The sequence below is a fragment of the Sus scrofa genome, chromosome 10 (genome assembly GCF_000003025.6).
Source record: "Sus scrofa isolate TJ Tabasco breed Duroc chromosome 10, Sscrofa11.1, whole genome shotgun sequence".
Lineage (NCBI taxonomy): Eukaryota > Metazoa > Chordata > Mammalia > Artiodactyla > Suidae > Sus > Sus scrofa.
The window spans coordinates 50,365,378-50,392,023 of record NC_010452.4 but is presented as its reverse complement, the minus strand read 5'-3'; the positions used below and the strand labels follow the sequence as shown (position 1 = coordinate 50,392,023).

The 26,646-nt window shown below is 43.8% G+C and overlaps 1 protein-coding gene across 2 annotated transcripts in view; it reads right to left on the bottom strand.

The window, feature by feature from the left end:
• PRTFDC1 (phosphoribosyl transferase domain containing 1) overlaps window positions 1-26,370 on the bottom strand; it is a 92,834-nt gene extending 66,464 nt beyond the window's left edge. For both annotated transcript variants that reach the window (XM_003130768.5, XM_013989731.2), the window contains exons 1-3: window positions 25,864-26,370; window positions 10,457-10,563; window positions 5,911-6,094 (exon numbers count right to left, since the gene is read on the bottom strand). In XM_003130768.5, coding sequence (XP_003130816.5) covers window positions 5,911-6,094; window positions 10,457-10,563; window positions 25,864-26,238 — 666 coding nt within the window. In that variant the 5' untranslated portion in view covers window positions 26,239-26,370. The remainder of the gene's footprint in view (window positions 1-5,910; window positions 6,095-10,456; window positions 10,564-25,863) is intronic.

The window sequence follows — 26,646 nt, the reverse complement described above, 5'->3', positions numbered from 1 at the left end:
CCTCTCATTTCATTCGAAGTTCAGGAGTATGGGGGCCATGCTCTCCGGTGAGTTAGCCTAGAGCTAATTTCTAAGTAATCTTCATCTAAATGGTTATTGTTGGTGAAAATTCATTTCATGTCTTATGGGAAGTTTAATACAACAACAGAGACAAGTCAAATTGCCTAGAGCCTTGAGATGTTTGGAGCATTCAGCCCTCAGGAAGGTCCCTTAGCAAAAAGTGGAGGGCCTCAAACAACTGGGACCCCTCCTGCAAGAAGAGCCCCTAAAAGGACCTATGAATGCTGATGGTGCCGACAAGGAGACACACTGCCTCTCAGTAAACTGAACTTTCAACCTTTTTCCTTAAACAAAAAATTAAGGGGTTCCCATCATGGTGCAGAGGAAACGAATCTGACTAGGAACCATGAGGTTGCATGTTCTATTCCTGGCCTCACTCAGTGGGTTCAGGATCCGGTGTTGCTGTGAGCTGTGGTGTAGGTTGCAGACGCGGCTCAGATCCTGCATTGCTGTGCCTGTGGCGTTGGCCAGCAGCTACACATCCATTTAGACCCCTAGACTGGGAACCTCCATATGCCTCGGGTGTGGCCCTAAAAAGACAAATGACAATAATAATAATAATAAAATAAAAAGAATCACAGAGCACAAAGACAGGAGAGTGTAAAACTATAGGATGATTTTGACGAGCACCCACAACAATCCACAGAGTCCTGATCACCCTCCAGAAATTTCTAAAGGTATGAAAAGAACACCTTAGTGGCCATTGTTTCTGCAGAGATGTTTTTGAGAGTCTGCTTCCGATGAGTAGGTTTGCAGGTATGCGGGAGCATCAGACACCCTCGGAGGAAAATGAGCTAGTCTCGTTCCCCTTATTTGGTGGTGTTTATTAGTTCGGGCTTCTTAATAGGTCTCCGTCCCATTAAAAATGTTGAAAGAGCTCAAGTGTGAAAAGGGATGGTCAGCTCAGGACTAACCCAATGGCAAGGATTTCATCCTTGGAGAGAGGACAGCTTATGCACTATTCAGGTCAAGCCATAGCTCGGTCTCCGAATATGGTTTTTCCATCCATTTCTGAGGATATTTAGTTAAGGGAGAAGTGTGCTCTGTGTGAGCAGGTAGGCTTTTACATGAGGTAACCTCTCAGGAGATGATCTGTGCCCCCTTGGTGATGGACAAGAGGAAGACCATTTTGTAAGAAGAAAGGACACCACAATTAACCCCGGGTCCTACCGGATTTAAGGCTGGGACAAACACCACAATACACTTTGTGTGAGAACGGATGACGGGGACAAAGATCCACTATCCCCTCCCTTCTTCATCAGAACCCTGGGGAGGAGCCTCCACAGCCTCATCACTAGGAAAAATGGTTGATTTGAAAATATCTGTCTAGATGCAGCAAAAATGATCATGATATTCATGGAGCTACACAAACGCAAAAGTTTGTTCTGAACTAGTATCACATAAACATGAGATCATAGGTGTTAGAATGTGTGCCTCTAAATTAAAACACTGATTAAGACCAAGGAAGGATGTTTAGAGAAAGGGACAATGAGAGGTAGCAGCATTGTCGAATCTGACATGGATCATCATGCCATCAGTTTCAGCAAGATTGACTGTATTCTGGACCATAAAACAAGGCTCAAAATTTTTTTAAAGAACTGAACTCATACAAAATATAGTTTTTGCCACATAATTAAACTAGAAAAGCATACAGAACTGTGGAAAAATCCCCAAATATTAGGAAATTCAACACAAATAATCCAGGTGTGAAAGAGGAAATCACAAAGGAAATTTGAAAATAGTCTGAGCTGAATGAAAATGAAAACAATACATCAACAACTGGAGGATGCAACAGTCAAGATCATGCTGACTGTGAAAAAGGCAACAATGTCCTCCTTCACCATTTCTATTCAGAATTGTACAGGAAGTCCTAGCCAGTGCAATAAGGCAATAAAAAAAATTAAAAGTATACAAATTAGAAGGAAGGAAACCATCATTATTCATAGAAGAAATTATCATCTTCATAGAAAATCCAAAAAAAGCCATTTAGTTACGAGAGTTTTGAAAAGCCATCATACTCAACATACAAAATCAATAGTATTTCTGCATACTGGTAATAGACAACTGGAAGCTGAAACTCAAAAGAAACCTTACCATTTATAACAGTGAAACCAAAGGCAGTTATCAGTAGATCCCTTAAATTATAACTTGCTCAGTAAATAACATCCTGTAACTTGCCTTCGCTAAGCTCTCTAATTGTTCTTACAGATAGCATACCCTCCAAGCTTCAGAAGTGAAGACAATAGGGATCACAAGACTTCTTTCACTGCCCTCTTACAGATAACGCCTCTGACGTATGGGTAGGGGTTGCTATAGTACAGTTAAGTTGTTCCTTCAGGAGCATGCTAGTTAGTCCTGCCCAGGTCAAACCAGTCAAGACCAATGACCATTAAACTGGTCCTTGTGCGAGTATCTGATGGATGCAGGCTCTGAAACTCCACTGTCAGATGATGCTAATGCCACCATTTTCTGAACATGCCCCCCAGGAAGAAGCATGTAACTCAGATACACCCGTGCAGAACACCAATGACAGGTTGTTCTATAGAAATGAACAGCATGATTTGTAACCTTATATGGAACAGTGAAACACCAGAATTAGCTAAAACACTTACGAAAAAGAACAAAATTAGAGGACACATACTGCCTGACTTCCAGACCTATTGTACAGACACAGTAATCAAAACAGTGTGGTTTTGACAAAAGCATAAGCACATAGATGAATAGAACTGAAGAGTGTTCAGAAATAGACCCATGCATATACAGTCAAATGATTTTCAGTGAAAGAGCAAAGGCAATTCAATGAAAAAAATAGTTTTGTTTTTCCTTTTTAGGGCCACACCTGTGGCACATAGAAGTTCCCAGGCTAGGGGTGGAATTGGAGCTGCAGCTGCTGGCCTACACCACAGCCACAGCAACACCAGATGTGAGCAGCATCTGTGACCTATGCCACAACTTGCGGCAATACCAGATCCTTAACCCGATGAGGGAGGCCAGGGATCAAATGGCATCTTCATGGATATTAGTCAGGTTCTTAACCTCCTGAGCCACAACAGGAACTCCAAAAAAGACTAGACTTTTTATCAAATGAGGTTGGAAAAATTGGACATTCACTTGACAAAAAAAAAAAAAAAAAGGAACTTTGACCTGTACCATATTAATAAATTAACCCAACATGGATCATACACCTAGATCTAAACCTAAAACTAGGAACCTGCTCAAAGAAAAGAGAGAATAAAATCTTCGTGAACTTGAGTTAAGCAAAGATTACCTATATACACAAAAATCATGATTCACAAAAGAAAAAATGATAAATTGGAGTTTATAAAAATTTTTAAATGATGCTCTAAAAAAAACTCATGAAAATGAAAAAAACCAACCCACTGACTGCAAAACATATTCATAACACATTTTAATAAAAGATTCATATATAAAGAACTCTTAAGATTCAATAATAAGAAAACCAACCAATTTTTAAAATGAGCAAGATATCTGAACAAATATTTCACCAAAGAAGCTACATGAACAACAAATAAAAGGATGCTCAACATCATTATTCACTAGGGAAATGCAAATTAAAACCACATGAGATTCTATCAGCTATCTAAATGGGTAAAACAAAGAAAATAAAGGAAACAATGAAGAAAAACTGACAATACCATGTGTTGTCAAAATGTGGAGCAACTGGTATTCTTGTACACTGGTGGTGGGGATGCAAAGTTATTCAGTCACTTTGGAAAACAGTTGGCAATTTCTTGTATATACTCCCCATATGACCAAGTAATCTCAAGACAAATTTAATCAATAGAAACAAAGACATGAGTATACACAAAAACCTGCATGTGAATATTTATAGCAGCCTTGCTCATAATCACCACAAAAAGGAAACAAACCAAATATCCTTCAGATGATGAATAATTTAAAAACTGGCATATCCATATAATGAAATCCTACTTGACAAAAAGAAATGAACTACTGGGACACATAACAGCATGGATGAATTTCAAATAAAACACACTAAGCTTTACAGATTTTCTAGGGCCACATGGTATTTGATTATATTATATGACATTCTGAAAAGAGCAAAACTCTAGGGACAGAATACATATCAGTGGTTGCCAGAGCCTGAGGGTTGGGGAAAAGACTGACGAAAAAGGGACACAAGGGTATTTTTTGTGGTAAGGGCTGTTCTATGTCTTGATTGTGGTGATTTACGTGACTGTATGCATTTGCCAAAACTCAGAACTGCAAACTAAAAGAGGTAAATTCTGTTGCATGTAAGCCATGCCTCAATAAACCTGACTTTAAAAGACTTCTTTAAAGGCTGCTTGCTGGGGGGAAATACAAAAAGGATCAGGGTCAAGTAAATGAGGAATGAAATCTTTTAAGAAGGTTGCACAGCTACTTGATCCAGGATGAGAAGGACCTAAAGAGAGAAAAGATTTTCAAGAGAAGATGAAACCAATACATTAGAGTTAAAATGTCTGGGGGGGAGGAAATCATGGCCTGAGATGTCATCAGGAAAATACAGAGAATTTTAAGAAATAAATACTTTGCCAGCTGCTCTAAAGCTGAGGCAACTGAGCCAAAGAAAGAGAATGGCAGGCAGATTTCTAAGATGCTCCTCCCATCCGCATCCCCATCCCCTGCGTACACACTGTGTGTATAACCTCCTCCACTTGCGAGTGGGTGAGACTTGTAAATACGATGGGCATTCACTCCCATGATTAGGTGATTAGTTAATCAACTCCTGAGTTCATCAAAAAGAGCTTATCCTAGTTGAAACAGGTGAGTCTTTAAAAAGAGGGGCTGGGCTGCCCTGAAGGGAGAGGTTCTCCTGCCCTGTTGTGAGCTGCCTGTGGTGGTGTCCATGAGGCAAGGACCTGAGCGCAGCCTTTAGGAGGTGAGAGTGTCTGCAGTCTAGAGTCGGCAGGGTAAAGGGTACTGAATCCTGTCCGAACCCCGTGATCTCAGAAAGGGACCCCAAATCTCAGAAGAGATCAGAGCACCAGCAAACACCTTGATTTCAGGCTGGAAAGACTCCAAGCAGAGAACCTATGACCGCAAGAAACTTGGGATGATAAATGTGCATTGGTTTCAACCACTAAGTTTGTGATGATTTTGTCTCAAAACACTGGAAACACAATTCAAAGCTAGTTTAATCCATGAGATGATTTTCATGGCTTTGACTCTAACAACTCCCCACCTGAGAGTAAGCCAGTTTGAATATTCTGGTGTTTTACTACACGTTGAGTCAAAAAGCATGACAGAAGCAAGAACATGGAGGGAAGAGGGGAAAGCTAAGGGCATGGGGGCTTTTGAGAATAAGCTCCCTCAATTCCATCCAGTGGTGGCCAAGAAAACCCAGCACAGACCAGAGGAAGGCCCTTCAGCTGGAGGTTCCCTGGTCTTGTCTCACTGTCCCTACAGGTTTTACTTCTCTACTTCCAGGTCCTGAGGCCCATCACCAAGGACTAGCAGTCCTCTCTGGGATGGATGCCCTCCCAGAGGTTTCTAAGGCCAACAGTGGATCCAGAGCAAAAACACATCCACGTTCACTGGACTTTCTGAACACTCATTCTCAACACAGTCATTCGTGAGGTGCCAGGAAATGACCACTCAATTTTACAACCATAAAAGAAAGCATGAATCATTCCTAAAGTGTCTTTCCTTCTATGGGAAATAGACAGGAGAGTTTTCCCCCCAAAGACTATGGTTTGAATTACAGGTTGCAGTATCTTGCAAATCAAAAAAACCATATTATTCATTTTCATAACCTTATTAGTTCTTTGATCTTGTACACTGCTCATTCTAAACGTCATATAATGAAAAACGGAGTAGAACGTAACTTACCCTGTAGCTTTTTAGTCTGATGAAATCCACCTTCATAGAGACAAATCTATCGGAATTTCGACTGATGCTCTTAAGGTGTTCTACGAGGTCGGCACAGAACTTGTAGCCTCCTTTCAGCACACACAGGACCATAATGTCACAGTAGCCTATGTCTTTCATAATATCCTTAGCCAGCCGTTCAATTCTGAAAAGAAGAATTGAAAGACATATTAAAGCGTAACTACTTCTAAGTATTTTTTATTTTCTTTTTAGGGTCGCCCTTGAGGCTTACGGAAATTCCCCAGCTAGGGGTCAAATCCGAGCTGCAGGTGCAGCCCTATGCCACAGCCACAGAAACACCTAGATCCAAGCCACGTCTGTGACCTATGCCGCAGCCTGCAGCCATGCCAGGTCCTTAACCCACTGGGCAAGGCCAGGGATTGAACCTGAGTCCTCATGGACACTACGTCAGGTTCCGGACCCACTGAACCACAAGAGGAACTCCAACTTCTGAGTATTTTTGTTCCTTAAAAAAAAAAAAAAAAAAAAAAAAAAAAAAGCATGATGCGCTATACATAATAGATTATGCAGGAGAACGTGGAGAAGGGTTTGGGAGACAGGAGCCTACAAGTATAAAGAAGCTTTGTTAAAGCTGGACAAAGAGAGAGTGTTCAGAACATATTTCTGATAACCACATCATCAATCACACATTTTTGCTCCTCTGCGTCACAAAAATGATTAAGGTGTAAAATATGATGTGAAAGATCACGAAGGCTATTATTTAATCACTACAGAGCCTGGTTGTTAATCTTAACACGGCTATGATGGTATGTGGTGATACCACGCTCTCTTTATAGCAGAGAAAAAGGAAATGGAGGATGACTCAGCCACCCTGCCACGTTAGAGGAGACTGGAGGAAAAGTCAAGTCCATAGTAACAATCAAAAGAAAAACACTTGTCTTATGTTTGGCGAAGACAGCACGTTACCTATGTGAAAGGTGCCCCAGACGACACTCAGGAGGCACCGCGGATCACAATGTTATGCGATGATGCAGACGAGGGCTGGCATCCCACGCTTAATTCGGAACTGTCATTGCCTTTTTTCTAATTGATTCATACCTATAAATCCATTGCCCATACACCTATACAACTCTAAAACCTTGAGTGGAGGCAGACTCTAAGGGGCATACTTTAAAAAATTCCCAATGGCTCCTCAAACTGAATTATGAGACTGAGCAGTACCTACTGTGCTAATGAGGCACCTCTCAACTGAATTAGATTCAAAACAGATGAACTGAATTGGTGTGAAGAAATATACACAGAACATTATATTACATGTGTTCTATATGTGTACTACATACACTTTACATAATATTTTAATAAATGTTTTACATGTGTGTATATAAGTATACACACACATACATATAAAATGGCAACCATGGTTTCAGGCGATGTTTCTCAAAATATGATCAGCAAAACACATACATCGGCATGCCAGGTATTGTATAATAAGGGATTTTCTTTCCAGCATGATGGAGTGAGGAGGTCCACACATCCTCTCCACAAAAAGCAAGAAGAAAGCTGGAAAAAACTGTCAAAAAGCAACCATTACTACACTCTGGAAATCAACCAAAGGCATGCACCAAACTGAGAATCATTTATTCGCGGGAAAACTCAACACTGGGTAGAAACAGCACAAGTCTGAGGCATTCTTGCCTGAGAATGCTTCCATCTCCCCACCACCCCAATGAGCTCTGCTATTCAACCAAGTAGTTCAACCAGGTGGGGGGCACTGCTCACCTGACTGGGAGCAGAGCTAACAAGGCTGCCTTGGTAGCACGTGAAGTTGCAGTCCTGTTTGAGCAACTAACTGGGAGAGTAGTCAGGAATTTGATAGGGAGCTCTGGAAGGTTAGTCATGGGAGAGAGACACACCACAAACTCTTCACACATCCAAGCTGACTGGAAGCTATGCATATGCACAGCAGAGACTAGCGTGGGCCCAAGCCGCCCACACATTTCTGGATAATGGAGCCTGTAAGCCTGTGCAGAAGAGACATGAGACAGCTCGGTGGAAAGTAAAAGCCAAAGAAGACTTGAAAAAGGCCGAAAATTTGCATGTGCCTGCCAGCCTCCCCCTGCCACACACACAGCAGAGGTGGAAGTCCACTTGCTCAAAGTGTTTGGGTACAATCTCTAACCAATCTCAGGCGGAAGATGAAGCTGTTCTGACACAAGTGTGAACCCCAGTAATGAGACTTAAAAAGAAAAATAAACTTCACATCATCAGAGCCTACACAATGTGGGGGAGACAGCTTTCACAGACTGGCAGACAAGAAGAAGAAACAAAGAACAAGGGGCAGTTCCGGTTGTGGCTCAGAGATAATGAACCCAACTAGAATCCATGAGGAGGCAGGTTTGACCCCTGGCCTCGCTCAGCGGGTTAAAGATCCGGTGTGGCTGTGAGCTGTGATGTAGGTGGCAGGCTTGGCTCGGATTCCGAGCTGCGACAGATGTGGTGTGGCCCGGCAGCTGCAGCTCCAATTTGACCCCTGGCCTGGGAACTTCCATGTACCTTGGGTGAGGCCCTAAAAAAAGAAAGAGATGAACAGAGGACAAAGATGCCCACTACACAACAAGTTGATTCAGTTGATTCAGATTTCTTACTCCTTCCCTACTTTGGTGGGGCAAGAATCTGTAATTTTTTTTTTTTTTTTTGTCTTTTTGCCATTTTCTTGGGCCGCTCCCGCGGCATATGGAGGTTCCCAGGCTAGGGGTTGAATCGGAGCTGTAGCCACCAGCCTACGCCAGAGCCATAGCAATGCGGGATCCGAGCCGCGTCTGCAACCTACACCACAGCTCACGGCAACGCCAGATCATTAACCCACTGAGCAAGGGCAGGGATCGAACCCGCAACCTCATGGTTCCTAGTCAGATTCGTTAACCACTGCGCCACAACGGGAACTCCAAGAATCTGTATTTTTAATATGAGTTGCCTAAAGGGAGGTTTAGCAATTTGGGAGGTGCCAAATTTCTCACTTTTTTTTCCCTCTGAGGATCAAAACCTGCATTCCATGGAAAGCTACCTGAGGCTGTGAGAAACCCCAAACTAGACATTATTTTAATAATACACAATGGTTTGAGAGAACATGCAATGTGCAAGTCTTATCCAGTGGAAAATCTTAGAATCTGAGTGAGTGAATGACATTTCCTTTTGCTTACAGACAGGCTGATGGAAAGATAATATCCTGGGAATAGTGACCATCCAGGGTTTCTCAAACTTCCTTTGGCTGAGGACCTAGTTCATAAGTTAAATTTTAACTAGAAGAATAGAACAGCTTAAGAAACATAGAGCAGAAGGACAAGGGTTTAAGGAAAAGGGTAGAGCATGGAGCCCAAGGTCTGTTTGCTCTGGCTCCCCACTGCCTCTCCTACCCTGATTTCTGAGTCCGAGACCCATGAAGCTTGCTTTTCATTTAATGTGAAGGCTGAAATACTTCATCTTTGTACAAGAAATCAGAGATCCATGGAAAGGCAACCGTTGGGGCATTAGGCAGCTTTGTTAAAGGGGTAGAACCTATAAATCCTGAAGCTTATGGTGGGATGAATTGCAGGAGGCTCTCTGAAAACCAGGTAACAAAAGAGGGGGACTTAGGGTCTTAGAGCAGAACAGAAAAACGATGGCTTTCAGAAAGCCAATCGGCTAGAAAGGAACCAGTGGTCATCTATGCAGACAGGTCCAAAAGAGCTAGAAATAGTATTCAAGAAATAGTCCTGTGCTACTATTTTTATGCTGCAAATATTTCTATTTCCAAAACATTACCAGTGAAAACAACTGTGCAACTGGCCAACCCAAGAGACGTGACTTGCCCGAGATAAATGCAAGTCCCAGGAAAAGCCAGGGCTTCAGGGGTATGGCCTATAAAGGCAGAGATTACCTCTTAACTCTGCTGGTTAAGAGTCTGTGACAAACGAGAGGCAAATGCTTTCCCAACCCCTGTTTTTATCGTTTTGTATCGGACATTGTTATTTTGAGGTTTGTTATGTTTTTGTAATTTGGTGTGTTTTTTTTGTTTTTTTTTTTTTGTCTTTTTACGGCCACACCCACGGCACATGGAGGTTCCCAGGCTAGGAGCTGAATCGGATCTGCACCGCTGGCCTTCGCCACAGCCACAGAAATGCCAGATCCGAGCCACGTCTGTGACCTATGCCATAGCTCACGGCAACACTGGATCCTTAACCCACCGAGCAAGGCCAGGATCAAACCTGCATCCTCATGGATGCTAGTCAGATTCGTTTCTGCTGAGTCACAATGGGAACTCTGAAGTTGTTACTTTTAACACCATATATAGCCTTCCATAGGTATAGCCTTCTTATCATTTTCCCCTGAACAAATATCCAAGTCAACAGTTCAATTAAAGCCCAGATTTATTTTATTCCAAATTCTCTGTTCTAGAAAAGTTCTGTCTACTACTACATAAAGGAGCCTCAGAAAGAGGGTCCCCAAGAATACTATCTGATTTACACCAGAAAGGGCTAGATGAAACTGATGCAGAAAGAGCACTCACCTGTCTACAATGATGCCATGAGGGATGAGGACGTATTCCAAGTCTCCATAATAGTGCTGTGGGTATGTGAACAAATTCAAGTCATACCCTGGCCAGTTGTCCAGAATCTGTAAATCAAATTATTTTGGTTATTTTATTTTTCATTGGACATTTACCTTAAAAAACATGAATAGAGAGGGGGGATCAGATGGTGGAGGAATAGGTCATGGTGCTCACTTTCTTCCACAAACACAGCACACACACAAAAAACCCATCTACATGTAGAATGATTTGCACAGAACATCTACTGAATACTGGCAGAAAACTCCAAAAAGGGCAAGAAATGCTCCACATAACTGGGTGGAACAAAAGGGGAAAAAAGAGAGAGAAAGAAGATTAAAAATAAAAGGAATCAGAGTTACTAGTTATCTGACTAGTATCTATGCAGGATGCAGGTTCAATCTCTGGCCCTGCTCAATGGGTTAAGGATCTGTTGTTGCCGTGAGCTATGATGTAGGTTGCAGACGTGGCTTGGATTGGCATTGCTGTGGCTGTGGCGTAGGCCAGTGGCTGCAGCTGAGATTTGACTCCTAGCCTGGGAATTCCATATGCCACAGTGTGGCACTAAAAAGACAAAAAAGAAAAAGAAAAAAAGGAATCAGGATGGGACTAGCACTTCAGAGAGGGAGCTGTGAAAGAGGAAATGAATCTGCACCCTGGGAGGCCAGCTAAAACTGACTGGGGGGATCAGCTGGGACAGAAAGGGAGCCTCAGGGTCTCAGAAAAAAGCACAGCTGCCAGTATGAGGAGGGCAAAGGAGAGAGAGGGCTGCACAGATCATTGGTACCGCCACCTGGGACACCATAGACTGAGAGACTTAGGTGGGGGCTGGGCACTGATACTTGGGCTACAGAGGCCAGATGTGGGGAGAAGACTAGGGTTGGCTGTGTGAGGATGGCCTGAGGGGGCCAGAGAGTGGTACACCACAGCCAAGAAAGCACAGGAGGCAACCTGGGCCCACCAGAGAAGCAAGGTACCACTGTTGGGTAGTGCAAGAGGAGGAGGGGTGGGAACGCCATAGGAACTTCTTGCTCTGCACACTCACAGGTGGGGCACCTCTTGCTCAGGCTACGTGGGGCAGGTGCAAACTGCCATAGTCATCTTGGACAAGGCCTGCCACTACTTAGGGTCCTATGAACAGGCCTGAGACCTCAGTCACCTAAGGGGTCACCACTGTGGAGGACCCTGCAACAAAGTACATCCTGTTGCCCTCACCATCCCGGGAATGCACTCATCCCACCACTGCTACTGTCAAAGGCTCTGGGCACCACCCCTACCTCCCTGTGGGTCACTGCCACCACTGAGGGCCCTGCAACCAGGAGCAGCCTGCAGGTGCTGCACATGGCCCCCACCTCCCTGGAAGCATGTGCAGGCTATATACCTTCACAACTGTTATCCAGGAGATAATGGCCTGAACATACTGAGGAAAGAGACAGCAAGCATCCAAACCAAAAGCAGCCTTCATGACAAAAATATAGTAAGCCCTCACAAGCTACCCAGGGACACTCCCTCATATAAATAGCTCTCTAAGACTACAGTAGATAATTGTTTTCCCTACACTCACAGAGTAAGAAAACTATAAACAAAATGAGTAAGCACAGGAACCATTCCCAGTTAAAAGAACAGGAGAATTCCCCTGAAGGAGCAACAGTGAAACAGGCCTCTGCAGTCTAACAGACCCCAAGTTCAAAAAGGAGGCAATGAAAATACTGAAGAAATTAAGAACAGATATCATCAGTAACACAGATTACTTTAAAAAGGAACTAGATACTATAAGGAGGAGCCAAGAAAAATTAGAAAATTCATTGGCAGAGACGAAAGCTGAGTTAAAGGCATTGAAGAGCAAAATGAGTAATGCAGAAGAAAAAATAAGTGACTTGGAAGATAGAATAATGGAAATCATGCAGTCAGGACAACAGACAGAAAACCAAATGAAAAAACATGAAAGCAATATAAGAGATCAAGGGGATAATATAAAGCAGGCCAATCTACACATAATAGGGATTCATTCCAGAAGGAGAAGAAAAAGAAAAGGGGATTGAAAATATATTTAAAGAAATTATGGCTGAAAACTTTCCAAATCTAAAGAAGGAAACAAATATCCAGATACAGGAAGCATAGGGGGCCCCAAACAAGTTGAACCCAACCTGACATACACCAAGACATATTATAATAAAAATGGCAAAAGTTAAAGATAAGGAGAAGATTCTAAAGGCAGCAAGAGAAAAACAAAGAATTAATTATAAGGGAACCCCATAAGGCTATCAGTTGATTTCTCTACAGAAATGCTACAGGTCAAAAGAGAGTAGCAAGATATATTCAAAGTTCTAAAAGGGGAAAATATGTGACCTAGAATACTGTACCCAGCAAGATTATCATCTAAAATAGAAAGAGATAATTTCTGAGACAAACAAAAACTAAAAGAATACAGCAATACTAAACTCACTCAAAAAGAAATATTGAAAGTTCTCCCCTAAATAGGAAAGAAAGAACATATAGGATGAAGGAAATCATAATTGGAGAGTAATCACTTAAGCCAGTATACAGATCAAAAAGAAAAAAAAAACTATCTGTAAAAGTAATGATAAACACAAGGAATAGCAAAGATAAACATGAAGAGAAAGGGAGTTCCTGTTGTGCCTCAGTGGAAACAAATCTAACTAGTATCCATAAGGATGCAGGTTTGATTCCTGGCCTCACTCAGTGGGTCAGGGATCTGGCATTGCTGTGAGCTATGGTGTGGGTCACAGACGCAGTTCAGATCCTGCATTGCAGTGGCTGCAGTGTAGGCTGGCAGCTACAGCTCCAATTTGACCCCTAGCCTGGGAACTTCCATGTGCCACGGATGCAGCCCTAAAAAGCAAAAATAAATAAATAAATAAATAAGGATATCAAAATCATAAAATGTCAGGAAGGAAAGTAAGAAAATCTAGACTCTTTTTTTTTTTTAAGAATGTGTTTGAGCCAATATGACTATCAGTCTAAACAAGCAGGTATAGAAAGGGGTTAACATACTTAAAAAACAGGGCAACCACAAATCAAAACCAAATAATACATTCACAAAAAACATAAAGAGGACACAAGAATAAAAAAAAGGAAATCATCTAACCCCCCCAAAAAAAGGAAGTAACAAAGGAGAAATATAGAATCAACTGGAAAACAAAATTTAAAATGGCAATAAGTACATATTTGCCAATAATTATCTTAAATGTCAATGGACTGTATACTCCAATCAAAAGACATATAGTAGCAGACTGGATTAAAAAAACAAAACACTATAATATGCTGCCTACAAGAGACCCACCTTCAGGCAAAGGACACATATAAATTCAAAGTGAAGGGAGGAAAAAGATATTTCATGCAAATGGAAATGACAGGAAACTGGCAGTTTCAATACTTATATCAGATGAAATACCAAACCCACCCTAATACCAAAACCAAAGATACTGTCAAAAAAGAAAATGATAGGCCAATATCTTGGATGAATCTACATGCAAAAATTCTCAACAAAAATTTAGCCAACTGAATCCAACAATATATAAAAAAGATCATACACTATGACCAAGTGGGGTTCATCCTAAGTTCACAAGAATGATTCAACATGCATAAATCAATCAATGTGAAACACCATATTAACAAAAAGAAAAGTCAAACCACATGATCATCTCAGTAGATTCAGAAAAAGCATTTGACAAAATCCAGTATCCATTCATGAGAAAAGTTATAGAGGGGACATATCTCAGCATAAGAAAAGCCATTTATGACAAACCCACAGCCAACATAACATTCAATGGAAAAAAGCTGAAAGTCTTCCTGCTAAAATCTGGAACAAGACAAGGATGCCTACCCTGACCACTTGTATTCAACAATGGAAGTCCTAGCCACAGCAATCAGACAAACAAAAAGAAATAAAAGGTATCCAAATTGGAAGAGAAGAGGTAAAACTGTCATTATATGCAGCTGATAGAATCCTATATAGAAAACCCTAAGGACTTCACACAAAAACTACCCAAACTGATCAATGAATTCAGCAAAGCAGCAGGATACAAGATTAACATTTAGAAATCAGTTGCATTTCTGTAAACTAACAATGAAATATTAGAAAAGGAATATAAAAAAAATACCTTTTAAAATTGCACCCCAAGGAAGCTCCCATCGTGGCTCAGTGGAAATGAATCTGACTAGCATCTGTGAGGATGCAGGTTTGATCCCTGGCTAGCTCAGTGGGTTAAGGATCTGGCATTGTCGTGAGCTGTGGTATAGGTCACAGATGTGGCTTGGATCTTGCACTGCTGTGCTGTGGCATAGGCCGGCAGCTACAGCATTTGAGCCCTAGCCTGGGAAACTCCATATGCCACAGGAGCAGTACTAAAAAAATAAAATAAAATAAAATAAAATTGCACCCCCAAAAATCAAATACCTAGGAATAAACCTGAACAAGGAGGTAAAAGACTTCTTTGCTGAGAACTATAAAACATTAATAAAGGAAATAAAGAGGATTCAAAGAAATGGTAAAATATCACATGCTCCTGGATTGGAAGAATTAATATTGTTAAAATGGCCATACTACCCAAAGCAATCTATAGATTTAATGTGATCCCTATCAAATAAAACATATTATTTTTCACAGAACTAGAATAAATAATTCAAAAATTTATATGGAACCATAAAAGACCCAGAATTGCCAAAGCAATTCTCAGGGTTGGGGGGGGGAGCAGGAGGCCTAACTCTCCCAGATTTCAGACAATATTACAAAGCTACATTAATCAAGACTGTGTGGTACTGGTACTAAAATGGCATACAGACCAATGGAACGGAATAGAGAACTCAGAAATAAACCCAGACAGCTATGGTCAATTAATCTTTGACAAAGGAGGAGGTGAGAATATAAAACGGGAAAGAGTCTCTTCAGAAAGTTGTGCTGGCAAAACTGGACAGCTGCATGTAAATCAATGAAACTAGAACACACCCTCACATCATGCACAAAAATAAACTCAAAATGGCTTAAAGACTTAAACAGAAGACATAACACCATAAAACGCCTAGAAGAGTACATAGGGAAAACATAAACCATACAAATGTTTTCTTAGATCAGTCTCCCAAGGCAATAGAAATAAAAACAAAAATAAACAAATGGGTCCAATCAAACTTACCAGCTTTCGCACAGTAAAGGAAACCATAAAGTACTAAAAGAAAACCTAAACCATGGGAGAAAATAATTGTAAATGATGCAACCAACAAGGGCTTAATCTCCAAAATATACAAACAACTCATACAACTCAATACCGAAAAACAAACAACCCAATCAAAAAATGGTCAGAAGACCTAAAGAGACATTTCTCCAAAGGAGACATATGAATGGCCATTAGGTGCATGAAAAAAACTGTCATCATCACTAACTACTAGAGAAATGAAAATCAAAACTACAGTGAGGTACCACCTCACACAGGTCAGAATGGCAATCATTAATAAGTCTAAAATAACAAATGCTGGAAAGGGTGTGGAGAAAAGGGAACCTCCTACACTGTTGGTGGGAATGTAAATTGGTACAACCACTATGGAAAACAGTACGGAGGTACCTCAGAAAACTAAATATAGAACTACCATATGACCCAGCAATCCCACTCTTAGGCATATATCCAGACAAAACTTTCACTGAAAAAGATACATGTACCACCTATGGGTTCACAGCAGCACTATTCACAATAGCCAAGACATGGAAGCAACCTAAATGTCTATCTACAGAGGAATGGATAAAGAAAAATGTGGTACATGGATACAATGGAATACTACTCAGGCATAAAAACAATGATATGATGCCATTTGTAGCAACATGGATGCAACCAGAGATTCTCATACTAAGTGAAGCATGTCAAAAAGAGAAAGAAAATTACCATATGATATCACTTACATGAAAAATCTAAACAAAATGGCACAAATGAACCTGTCTACAGAACAGAAACAGACCAAACTCAGACATAGAGAACAGACTTGTGTTGCGAAGGGGAAGGGGGAGGGAGTGGGATGGATGGGGAGCTTGGGGTTGGTAGATGCAAACTATTACATTTAGAATGGATAAGCAATGAGGTCCTACTGTGTAGCACAGGGAACTATATCCAGTCTCTTGGGATGGACCATGATGGAAGATAATGTAAGAAAAGGAATGTATATATATATATATATGTATGACTGGGTCACTTTTCTGTACAGCAGAAATTGGCACAATATTGTAAATCAACTATACTTTGGTAAAAAAAATAAGAGCATCCTTTGAAAAAAAATAATATTGAAAACAGAGACTAGGTCTGACGATCCCTATGGCAGTAAATTATATTCTATCTACCTATGAGAAGCCCAGTGGAACAAGGTAATTTGTTTTTTGTTTTTCTTTTTACCACAGCACCTGCTTGGGCTAGGGGTCTTAATTGGAGCTGTAGGAGCTGGCCCTCACCACAGCCTCAGCCACATTGGATCCAAGCTGCATTTGCAGTCTATGCTGCAGCTTGTGGCAACACTGGATCTCTACCTCACTAAGCAAGGTCAGGGATAGAACCCAAATCCTCAGACACTACGTCAGTTTCTTAACCCACCGAGATACAACAGGAACTCCAAATATGCTTTTTTTTTTTAATGGCTAGACCCACGGCATGTGGAAGTTCCCAGGTCAGGGACAGAATGTGAGCTGCAGCAATGGCAGATCCTTTAACCCACTGCACCAGGCCAGGGATCAAACCTGTGCCTATGCAGCAACCTGAGCCGCAGCAGTTGGATTCTTAACCCACTGGGCCACAGTGGGAACTCCAGGAACAAGGTAATTTGTTTCACGTAACTTGATAAAGGATCTACTGAGTGAACAAGGAACTACATTCCTAACTTCTGGCATCACAAGATTAAAGCATTACTTTAATTCTTACAGCTAACCTGACAGTACTGTTTATAAGAATGTACATACATCAATATACAATTTATATCTAATATATTATCATGAGTGTAAGTAACATTATATTTGTAATTACAGGCCCCCCTCGCTTTATTGTGCTTTGCAGATATTTGTTTTTTACAAGTTGAAGGTTTGTGGCAACCTTGTGTTGTCAGATGATGGCTAGCATTTTTAGCAGTGAAGTATTTTTTCATTAGGTATGGACATTGTTTTTTAGACATAATGCGACTGTACACTTAATAGACTACAGTATAGTAAAACATAACATTTATATGCACTGGGAAACCAAAAGAATTGTGACTTGTGTTAATGAAATATTTGCTCTATTTTGGTGGTCTGGAAACTTACCTCCAAGTATCTGTGAGATGTGGCTATATATTAATATAGACAGTATCATCCCACATGGTTATATTATTACATGTACTACTACATTGCTATACACTTCTGCCTGGGGAAGATTTCCTCCTAGAAGGACATGTCTCCTGAGATTAGCATAGACCCAAACTTCTGAGTGGTCTGGTCAACGTAGTAAAGATTTCAAAGGATGTGTGTGCTCTGGTGGGAACTTGTCAGTCCCGTTGGGAACCGACTGTTCCATAAAACTGGTGTATTCAGAGAGTGGGTAGACTGCTAGCTCGCCTTCCTCTTGCTTAGGACTGGAGGTGCAAGCTTGATGGTTCGACAGTAGAGATGGGGGAGAGAAAACGATGAGGAAGACCGAGTTACTTGTGTTTTCAGAACATCCAGAAAGGCTGCCACACGAAGGTGCTGGGCACTCAAGCCAAACCCTCGCTGAACTACAGGCTCTGGGTTTCTAGTAACTCAGCATGCTCCCATCAGTCTCCTCTTTGAAGCTTTAAGCTTTCAAGGTTTTTCAGAATCCAGATTTGGCCGAAATTTGCAGCCCAGCTCCCAACCCATCCCGCAGTCCTCAGTTCAGTGTCCAGGCAGATCATGATCCTTCTCCCCTGCTCTGGGTTCTGTTTGTTGTCTGCCTTGCACCCGTGGCCCCTCCCTCTCTGTCCCGCTCCCTCTGTATCCCAAGCTCAGCATCTTCCGCAGAAACTCTGGTCAGGCTCTGTTCCTTTCTGGAGTCCCAGCTGGCTGCCCTTGCCCTCTGATCTTGTCTCCCAAACTCCTGATGCCCCTCGGAGCTCTCTGCTCCTTGACAAGACTCCTGTCCCTCCAGCCTCTGGCTCGACCATCTTATCTGTTGCCCGTTGTTTTAAAATCCATTTGTACTTCATTGAATGCCGGGACATCCCCCTGCTTTCCACCCTCCTCCCCACCCAGGATTCAAAACCACCTCTCTGAAGGGCAAAGTATGGTCCAGCCCGCATCCACTCCCACTCTTAGGCCAGTTTGGGCTCTGGAATGCCAGACAAACCAAACTTGTGGTATCTCTGTCTCTCTGCAGATAGAGCCCTTTCCTCTCAGTAAAGGGCAACTCATTTTTCAAGTTGCTCAGACCAAAACCTCAGAATTGTAGTGGACTTCTGTCTTTCACTCCCCTCCCCATGCATCCCATTAGCAAGTCCTATTGTCAACTCCTTCAACATTTAACAAGGACCACCTCTCAGCATCTGTGCTGCTTTGCCCCTTCCACCGCCCCCCCCCCCACCATCCCTACCACTACCATTTCTCCTGGGACGACTGCTAGAGCTACCAACCTTGCCTCCCTGCTCTCACTTTGGCAGCACCGCCCTACCCTCCGCCCCCACATGGCAGCCGGGATCTCTTTTAAAAACATACATCACATCATGGCAGGCGTCTGCTCAGATTTTTTCAGGCACTTTCCATTTCACCCCCAGTACAATCCAGAGTCCTCACCATGGCCCACAGGCCTGGCCCCTCTGACTGTCCCTGGCCCTGCTCCCTCCCCCCTCTGCTTTAGCTACCATTCTCCTTGCTGATTCTTGAATGTCTCAAGCATTCCCCACCTAAGAGCTTTGCGCCTGCTCTTTCTTTTGTCTACAGTACTCCTCCCCTGTATGCCCACAGGCTTCCCTTTCACTTCCTTCAAGTCTCCATTCAAATGTCCCCTCCACAGAGAGGCCTTCCTTAATACACATATAAAACAGCACCCCTTCCATCCCATGCATCTCTGTATCCCTTACCCAGCCATGCTTTCCTTCACAGCATGTATTCCCACTGGGTGTGACATACATATGCCTCTCTGTTTTCTCTTGTCTCCTCCCACTGGAATATTAGCACTTTCTGATAGTGACTTTGTCTATCTCATTCATTGTTGAAGCCCCAGTGCTCAGAACAGTGATCTGGAACACAGCAGGTGCTCACAAATGTTAAATGAATGAATAAATGACAGTCTCCATCCATGGGCTACCCAACCCTCAGTTTATCTCCTTGTGATAAAGAGCACTGCTGTTCAAAGCTCTAGAGATTCGTCTACCACGGGCTTATGGACAGCCAAGTGCTGTACGGCATGTTTGAAGAGCATCTGCTCTGTCTCTATCAGCAAACTGGCTGTTGAATTTGCAGAGCAACTCTGGCTTCCATCCCCGAGAACTCCTGGGGCTGCTGTCACCATCAACACTACAGTGGCTGCTCAGAGCCTGAACCACCCGCTGAACAGGAGGGGCTTCCAGAAAACCCACAGGCAGGCCATGAGAAAGACCAGACAAGAGGCCCGAGCAGCACCAGATCCCGGGAGATCATCCAAAGGCACAGCACTTCCTGGCCCCCCTGCCAGCCCACACACACTGCCATCCCACCTCCTGGAGCCCTTCCAGTGGTGGTGGCATGAACTAGTGGTCATTCCTTCCACTGTGGAAATCCTTCGGTGCCCCCCACTCTGGCTGAATCTAGCTCACGTTCCAGGGCTCAGCTTTGACACTAACTAGGTTTGATATTAGGAAAATTATATCTGAGGCTCATTTCCCCCTCCTTTAAATAAGACACACTAAAACCCATGGACAGGGTCGTTCTGAGGGTAAAAAGATGGGACAGATAATGTACTTGGAGTTCCTAACTCATTTCCAGGTATATCATAAATGCCTAATTAAATGATGCTCCCTCTCCCCCAAATGATAAAATGATAAATAAAACAAACCTACAGATACAAACTGGTAATCTGTAGTTCAGAGGCAGCATGGAGCAGTGATTCAAGCCCGGAGTGAGTAGCTGTCTAACACACCTGGGGGTGAATTTACTAGCAGTGGGAACCTGGGCGTTTTAACCTCTCTGGCTCTCATCTATAAAATGGAGTCAATATAAATAAAATGGAGTCAATGCCTATGTCACAGGGCTATTTTGAGGTTTAAATAAGATAGTAGATAATGGATATAAAATTCTTATATCAGTATCTGGTCTACAATACCCTGCAATACATGACAATCAGTTAGATGTACCGAAACAGCAATAGTTTTCCTACAAATGATATGTTTCAATTAAAGAAGTGCCTCAAACCTATCTGCCAAAGTCTTATTGCCCTAGTTAAAGCTGTAATTTTTTTTTGGACACAGCATGCAGTGGCTTGATGTGAGATCTCAGTTCCCAGACCAGGAACTGAACCTGGGCCACAGCAGTGAAAGCACAAAGTCCTAACCACTAGACCACCAGGAAACGACCAAAGCTGTCAAATTAAAAGGAGAAGAAATGCATTTCTCTAAAACTATTCTAAATGCCAAACTGGCCTAGTTCCAATGAGTGTGAAATAGTGAGTTTTCACTGTAGGGATAAAGGAACCACTGGTTTATCTTTACTAGCGCATGCAAACTGCACTGTAAATGCGTCCTAAACCTGAGGGAACGGAGGGCTAGGAACTGCAGATAATTATGTTATTCATCTGCTTTTTGAAAAATCAAAACAAGAAGTCTTTAAATAGTTTCAGTATCACAGATAATATGCTCTAAGTTTATTCAGAACAATGCTTTCTCTGTTCAAAGATGCAAAACATGGCCAAGCTGGGGAAGTGACACACATTAACCAAGCCATTTTATACCACAGCCAAACCCCAGAACGCCTTCAGACTCTTTTTTCTCATTTGAAGATATACTGAAAAATAATATTTTTTTGCTTAGAATATTTCTTGCCTTATTTTTCAAGTTGTCTCCCCCAGGGAGAAAATAGTTTGGAAACATATCCAAAAAGCTAATCTCTGCTCTTCTCTGCTGCTAAACCCCACACCCAGGGCCCTACTCTCTCTCTTCAGGCAGTGACCTTGGCGACAGCCAATTTCAGGTTCACATCTACCTGTCTACTGTCAGAAAGGAAGGGGGTCTCGCTCCTTAGCTCTGCTCTGGGAATCCCAGAGAAGAACAGCAACTGTCCCAGCTGGGGTCATTGGTCCAGCCCCAGGGCCAGGAGAGAAGGTTCACTGTGATGGGTGCCTCTGAGCTACACACTGAGAAGCTGAGTAAGCGCCGTCTCTGCCTAAGGCCCCAAGTTCTGCTTGCAGAGGGTAGCAGGGCTCAATAGACCAAATAACATCCTGTTTCATGTAGGCCTCCTCTCTGTGGTGGTTCAGCACCCAGAGGTGAAACTCAGTCCACCTAGCAAAGTTGGGTGTTAGGTGGATTATGTGATTACTGCCACATTGCCATGCGGGGAGGGGAGGAACATAACAGAAACACAATCATTTAGATGCTCTTTTCTCCTTATTCTACCAAACCTCCAGGTATAGGTATATAGTATGGTACTTTTGATAACAGTTCTTAAAAGACGGAACATATCCAATAACCTGATCCCCAAAGACCAGGTGGGTAGAGAAGATCTTTTCTCTCCCTGAGCAGTAACAAAGACACACCAGCTGGACGGGGGAGGGGGAGAAGGGGGACACTGGTGACCAGTCTACCCTGAGCAAAGCTTCCGATTTCAGAGTCAACATCTCTGAGGTGGCAATCAGCACTTACTCCCATTTATTGTCAATAATCTACCAAGGTCCTACCTCCCCAATTCAACAGAAAGCCATGTGTAGGCAAGAGCCATCTTCAGTGTCTTTCTAATACCTTCTCTTGCACAAACTGTACTTTATGCCGAGTCATCTGGCACTGCGACCCTTGCCATCTTCATCATCAAGTTTCTACCAACGCAGAAATTCTCTTCTCCACCTCATTTCTGGATACTCCAATATACGCTTTGATGATCATTCTAGCTATTCTGTCTTGTGGCAACTTCACCTACCTCAAATGACTTCACCACTATTCCATCTTAGCCACATCCAAATCCGCCACAGTAGCTCCGCCTCCACAATCCTTCTCTGCAAACACAGCTTCCTATGTAGCACAGTGATGGACAGATGGCTTCAATTCCTGCTTCCGACATTTGCTAATCATGTGACCTTGCGATTATTTATCACTGTCTCAGTTTTCCTCTGAAAATGGGGATTATGATATCGCTTCTTCACAGTCATATGAGGGTTAAATTAATCATACAGGAAAACCACATAGTAAGTACTCAATAAATGCCTGCTATTATTAGCTGCTTCTTTTCCCAATGGTTCTAAGGCTTCCCTTTGATTTTTTCTTTTTTCTTTTTTTTTTTTTTTTGGTCTTTTTAGGGCCACACCTGAGGCATATGGAGGTTCCCAGGCTAGGGGTCTAATCAGAGCTGTTGCCACTGGCCTATGCCAGAGCCACAGCAATGCCAGATTCGAGCCTCGTCTGCGGCTTTCACCACAGCTCAGGGCAATGCTGGATCCTTAAACCACTGAGCGAGGCCAGGGATCAAACCCGCAACCTCATGGTTCCTAGTTGGATTTGTTTCCACTGCGCCATGACGGGAACTCCCCCTTTGATTTTTTTTTTTTTTTTTTTTTTGCAACATCCTTGAGAGCTCTCTACTTTCCCAGTACAAAAATGCTCCTGAGCTTTCCTTTTCCCTTGGGCCCACGATGCCATGGACTTCCACCAGCACCTTGAAGTCATTCTGAATTTGTCTTATTTGCCCATATCAAATTTGATGTCAATCTAATCCTCTCAAGTTCCACTGGAGAGAATACACTGATACGGGGACTATCTCTACTATACCTTGGTTATTTTCAAATTCAGTGGACCCTCATGCTACCTCCCTGTATCTTTCATCAAATTACTTTGTTTTCCAGAGGACTTCCATTAGTACCAACAGATTGGGCTACTTACTGTTCCATCATTTGCTTTTTAGATTTTAACAATCATCTTTTCCCATTAGTCACATCAATTTACCTCATTCCTTTTTTATTTTTGGCCATTCCTGTGGTGTGTGGATGCTTCCAGGCCAGGTATCAAACCTGCACCACAGCAATGACCCAAGCTGCTGCAGTGACAATGCCAGATCCCTAGCCCGCTGGGCCACAAGGGAACTCCCCTCATCCCTTTTTAAGAGCATCTATTATTAAATAATACTACTATATTTTAACCATGCTACTGATGGAATAGCTGTTTCAAAGATTTGCTACTAATGGCTTTTGTAATTGTCTTTTCCATCCTGATGCTCCTTGCCCTTTTGCAACCTCTGACCCTCCTGCTAACCTCTTGCCCCTCACCTCCACAAAACTTTGTTCCCTAGGTATCTACCACCCTGTCAGCTCTCTTCTACTTTGCTACTCATTCTTAGTCTTCCTATCTGCCTTCTCCCAGACACTCTGCTTCTTACACTGGGGGCTTTCCAGGTTTCTACCCTTAACTATGGTTTTACTTCCTTGCTCCACCCCATGTTCACTGGGCATCGCTCTCTAATGCCAAGCATCAGATATTTTTCTATTTATTGACAATTTCCAAATCTATCCAATCGCCCTCCTGAATTTCAAATAGGAATTTCAAATTGCCTCCTGTGCATCCTGACCGTAGGCTTTACAGGCACTATAGGCTCAGCTTCTCTTAAATTGAACTTAATTTTCCCATTTTATATTTTCATCCCCCTCCAACTCACCCCATCCCTAGGTCTAACCATCCTCTCCATGGCACCTGGAGTGACTTTAAAAAAAAAAAAAAGCATAAACTGGATGCCATGATTTCTTAGAATGTGAAGATTTCTTTGCACTTGATAGGCATTGCTTGGACAACCCTTCTTCAGAGTCTGTACATGGCTACCTACTGCTTAGCTAGCATCTCTTGTCATCCAGAGAGGCCACTCCCACCGTCTGAGCTAAAGCAGCATCCCCGGCCCTCCTGCGATCACACTTCATCTCATGATCTCTTTTCTTTTCATTGCACACATCACCATCCGAAAGCATCTTCTTTATTTATTTGCTTTCACACTGCTTGTCTGCCTTCCCCTCTAAAATGTAAGCTTCAGGAACACAAGGCTATGTCTTGTTTCCCCTGAGCCTAGAACACTACCTGTACCCCAGCAGGACAGTCAACATTAGTGGGATGCTTATATAAATGAATGCCTTCTCCTTTAGGAGGGTAAGGTCCGGCTATGAAATTAATACTGGGCAACATAGTACAACCTGAACAGGGCGGTTAGAGTGAGGGCTTTCCAAATCCAAACTTCCTACTCTTCTAGTCCTGTCCCAGCCACAGATTATCTGTTCATCACAGGCTGATCTCAAAACAAAGACTCTTCACGTAGCAAGTTAGCCCCACCCACCACTCCTCACCGCCGGTTCACTTTAAACCTGACACATTAAAACCACCACCTTCCACTGAAACCATTCTCTTCCGAGCAGAAGCCGGCGGGCCACAGGGCAAGCCGTGACTGGAATCAGGACACTGAGAGATGGCTGCCCACCGGGTGATGAGTGACTACGAGCAGTTCCCAGGGATAAAGAGCCTCTGGTCTGGGACCCCAGCATCCTACATCCTCTCACCCGCCACACTTTTAGACACCCTACAATCATCCTCTCCAGCTGGCCCCACAGGCCCAGCGTGCTGTGCTTTCCTTTTGCAGAAACTGGCGCTTGCTCCAGGGGCGCTAGCGTGTCCCGACCGAGCTCGAGCTCGTGCAGAGGACCCACAGAAAGGAGTCTGAGCCCAGGTTTCAAAGCTCAAACTCCGTCCACTAGAGCTACTTTATTTCCTAGCTGCCCTAGAGAATCCTCAGTATCCTTTCTGGAAACAAAACGTGAAGCCTACACTGGAAGAGTCAGGGGGGAGTACAATAGGAGGAGTCCCACAAGAGCGGCCCGCGGGGGTCTTCACAGACCTGCCCGGCCCCCAGAGGTGATTCCTGTGGCCAGCAGGAGGGGGACCCGGCACCACACAGGCTTAATGCTGGCGGATTCCTGGCGGAGGCGGAGAGAACACTGACAACACGGGGTGAAGGGATGTTAAATGTGGGGTCAGATTGGGCTCGGGGGTGGGGGTGGGGGTGGGTTGGAGGATGGAAGCGATCCCGCCGGAGGGAAGAACAAAGCCGTGGCCGCCCTCTCCCGAATGCATTTCTGGCGTTTAATCGAAAAGGCGGGGGGAGGGGGGTGCCAGGAAGGGAGGGGAGGGGAAGGCGCGGGGAGCGCGCGACTCGGCCCGAAATCGGAGTTTGCATTTACCACCACGCCTCGCCCGTAGTCTGGCGCCTCCTCACTGCTCCCGGCCATGTTTCTCCGGGGAAAGCGGGAAGGAAAGAAGGCGCGGGAAGAAGCCTGGAGGGTGACGGGCCGGGAGGGGGAGGGGTGGGATGTGGCCGCCCCGCCCCGCCTCGGTACCGCGGGCGGGAAAGCCACGGCGCGCGGACGACCCCACGCCTGGCGCGGCTCCAGCGCCTCGGCCGGCGCCGCCAACTCGGGCCGGTTCTCGAACGCGGGGCGGGGATGCGGGGCCCGGGGCGGGGGCGCAGCTGCCGAGCGGCGCGCGCTCCACCTGAGCGCTGGCCCCGGCGCCCGCGCGTCTCCCCTGCGGCCACCGCCCGCCTGCGTGCTCCGCATCCCGCCTTCTGTCCCGCGCCCCGCGGGGACTCGGGAGACCCAGGCTGCCCGCGGCTGGGCTTTTACAGAAACAGAAACGGCGCCCAGGTCCCCTGCCTCCCTAAGTCTGTCGTCCCAGCTTTCAGGCTAACGAGGTCCTTGAATCCTTCCTGCTGACTTGTAGGCGCTCTTTATCCCAAGTCCATCCACGAAAGAGTCTGCGGTATGGGATATTCTCCAAGTACGGCTGTGGGCGAAACTAGGATGTGTTCTTTAAGTCCTCGAACTGCCCAGCCAGGGGTTTGAAAGAGCCGTGCGGTGGCCCATCCCTGAACCACGCCCGCGGTTACAGGATTAGGACTTGGAAATAGGGGCTTTCCTTTACCGCTTTCAGGGCGAAAAAAAGATTTTTTACTCATTATCTACTTT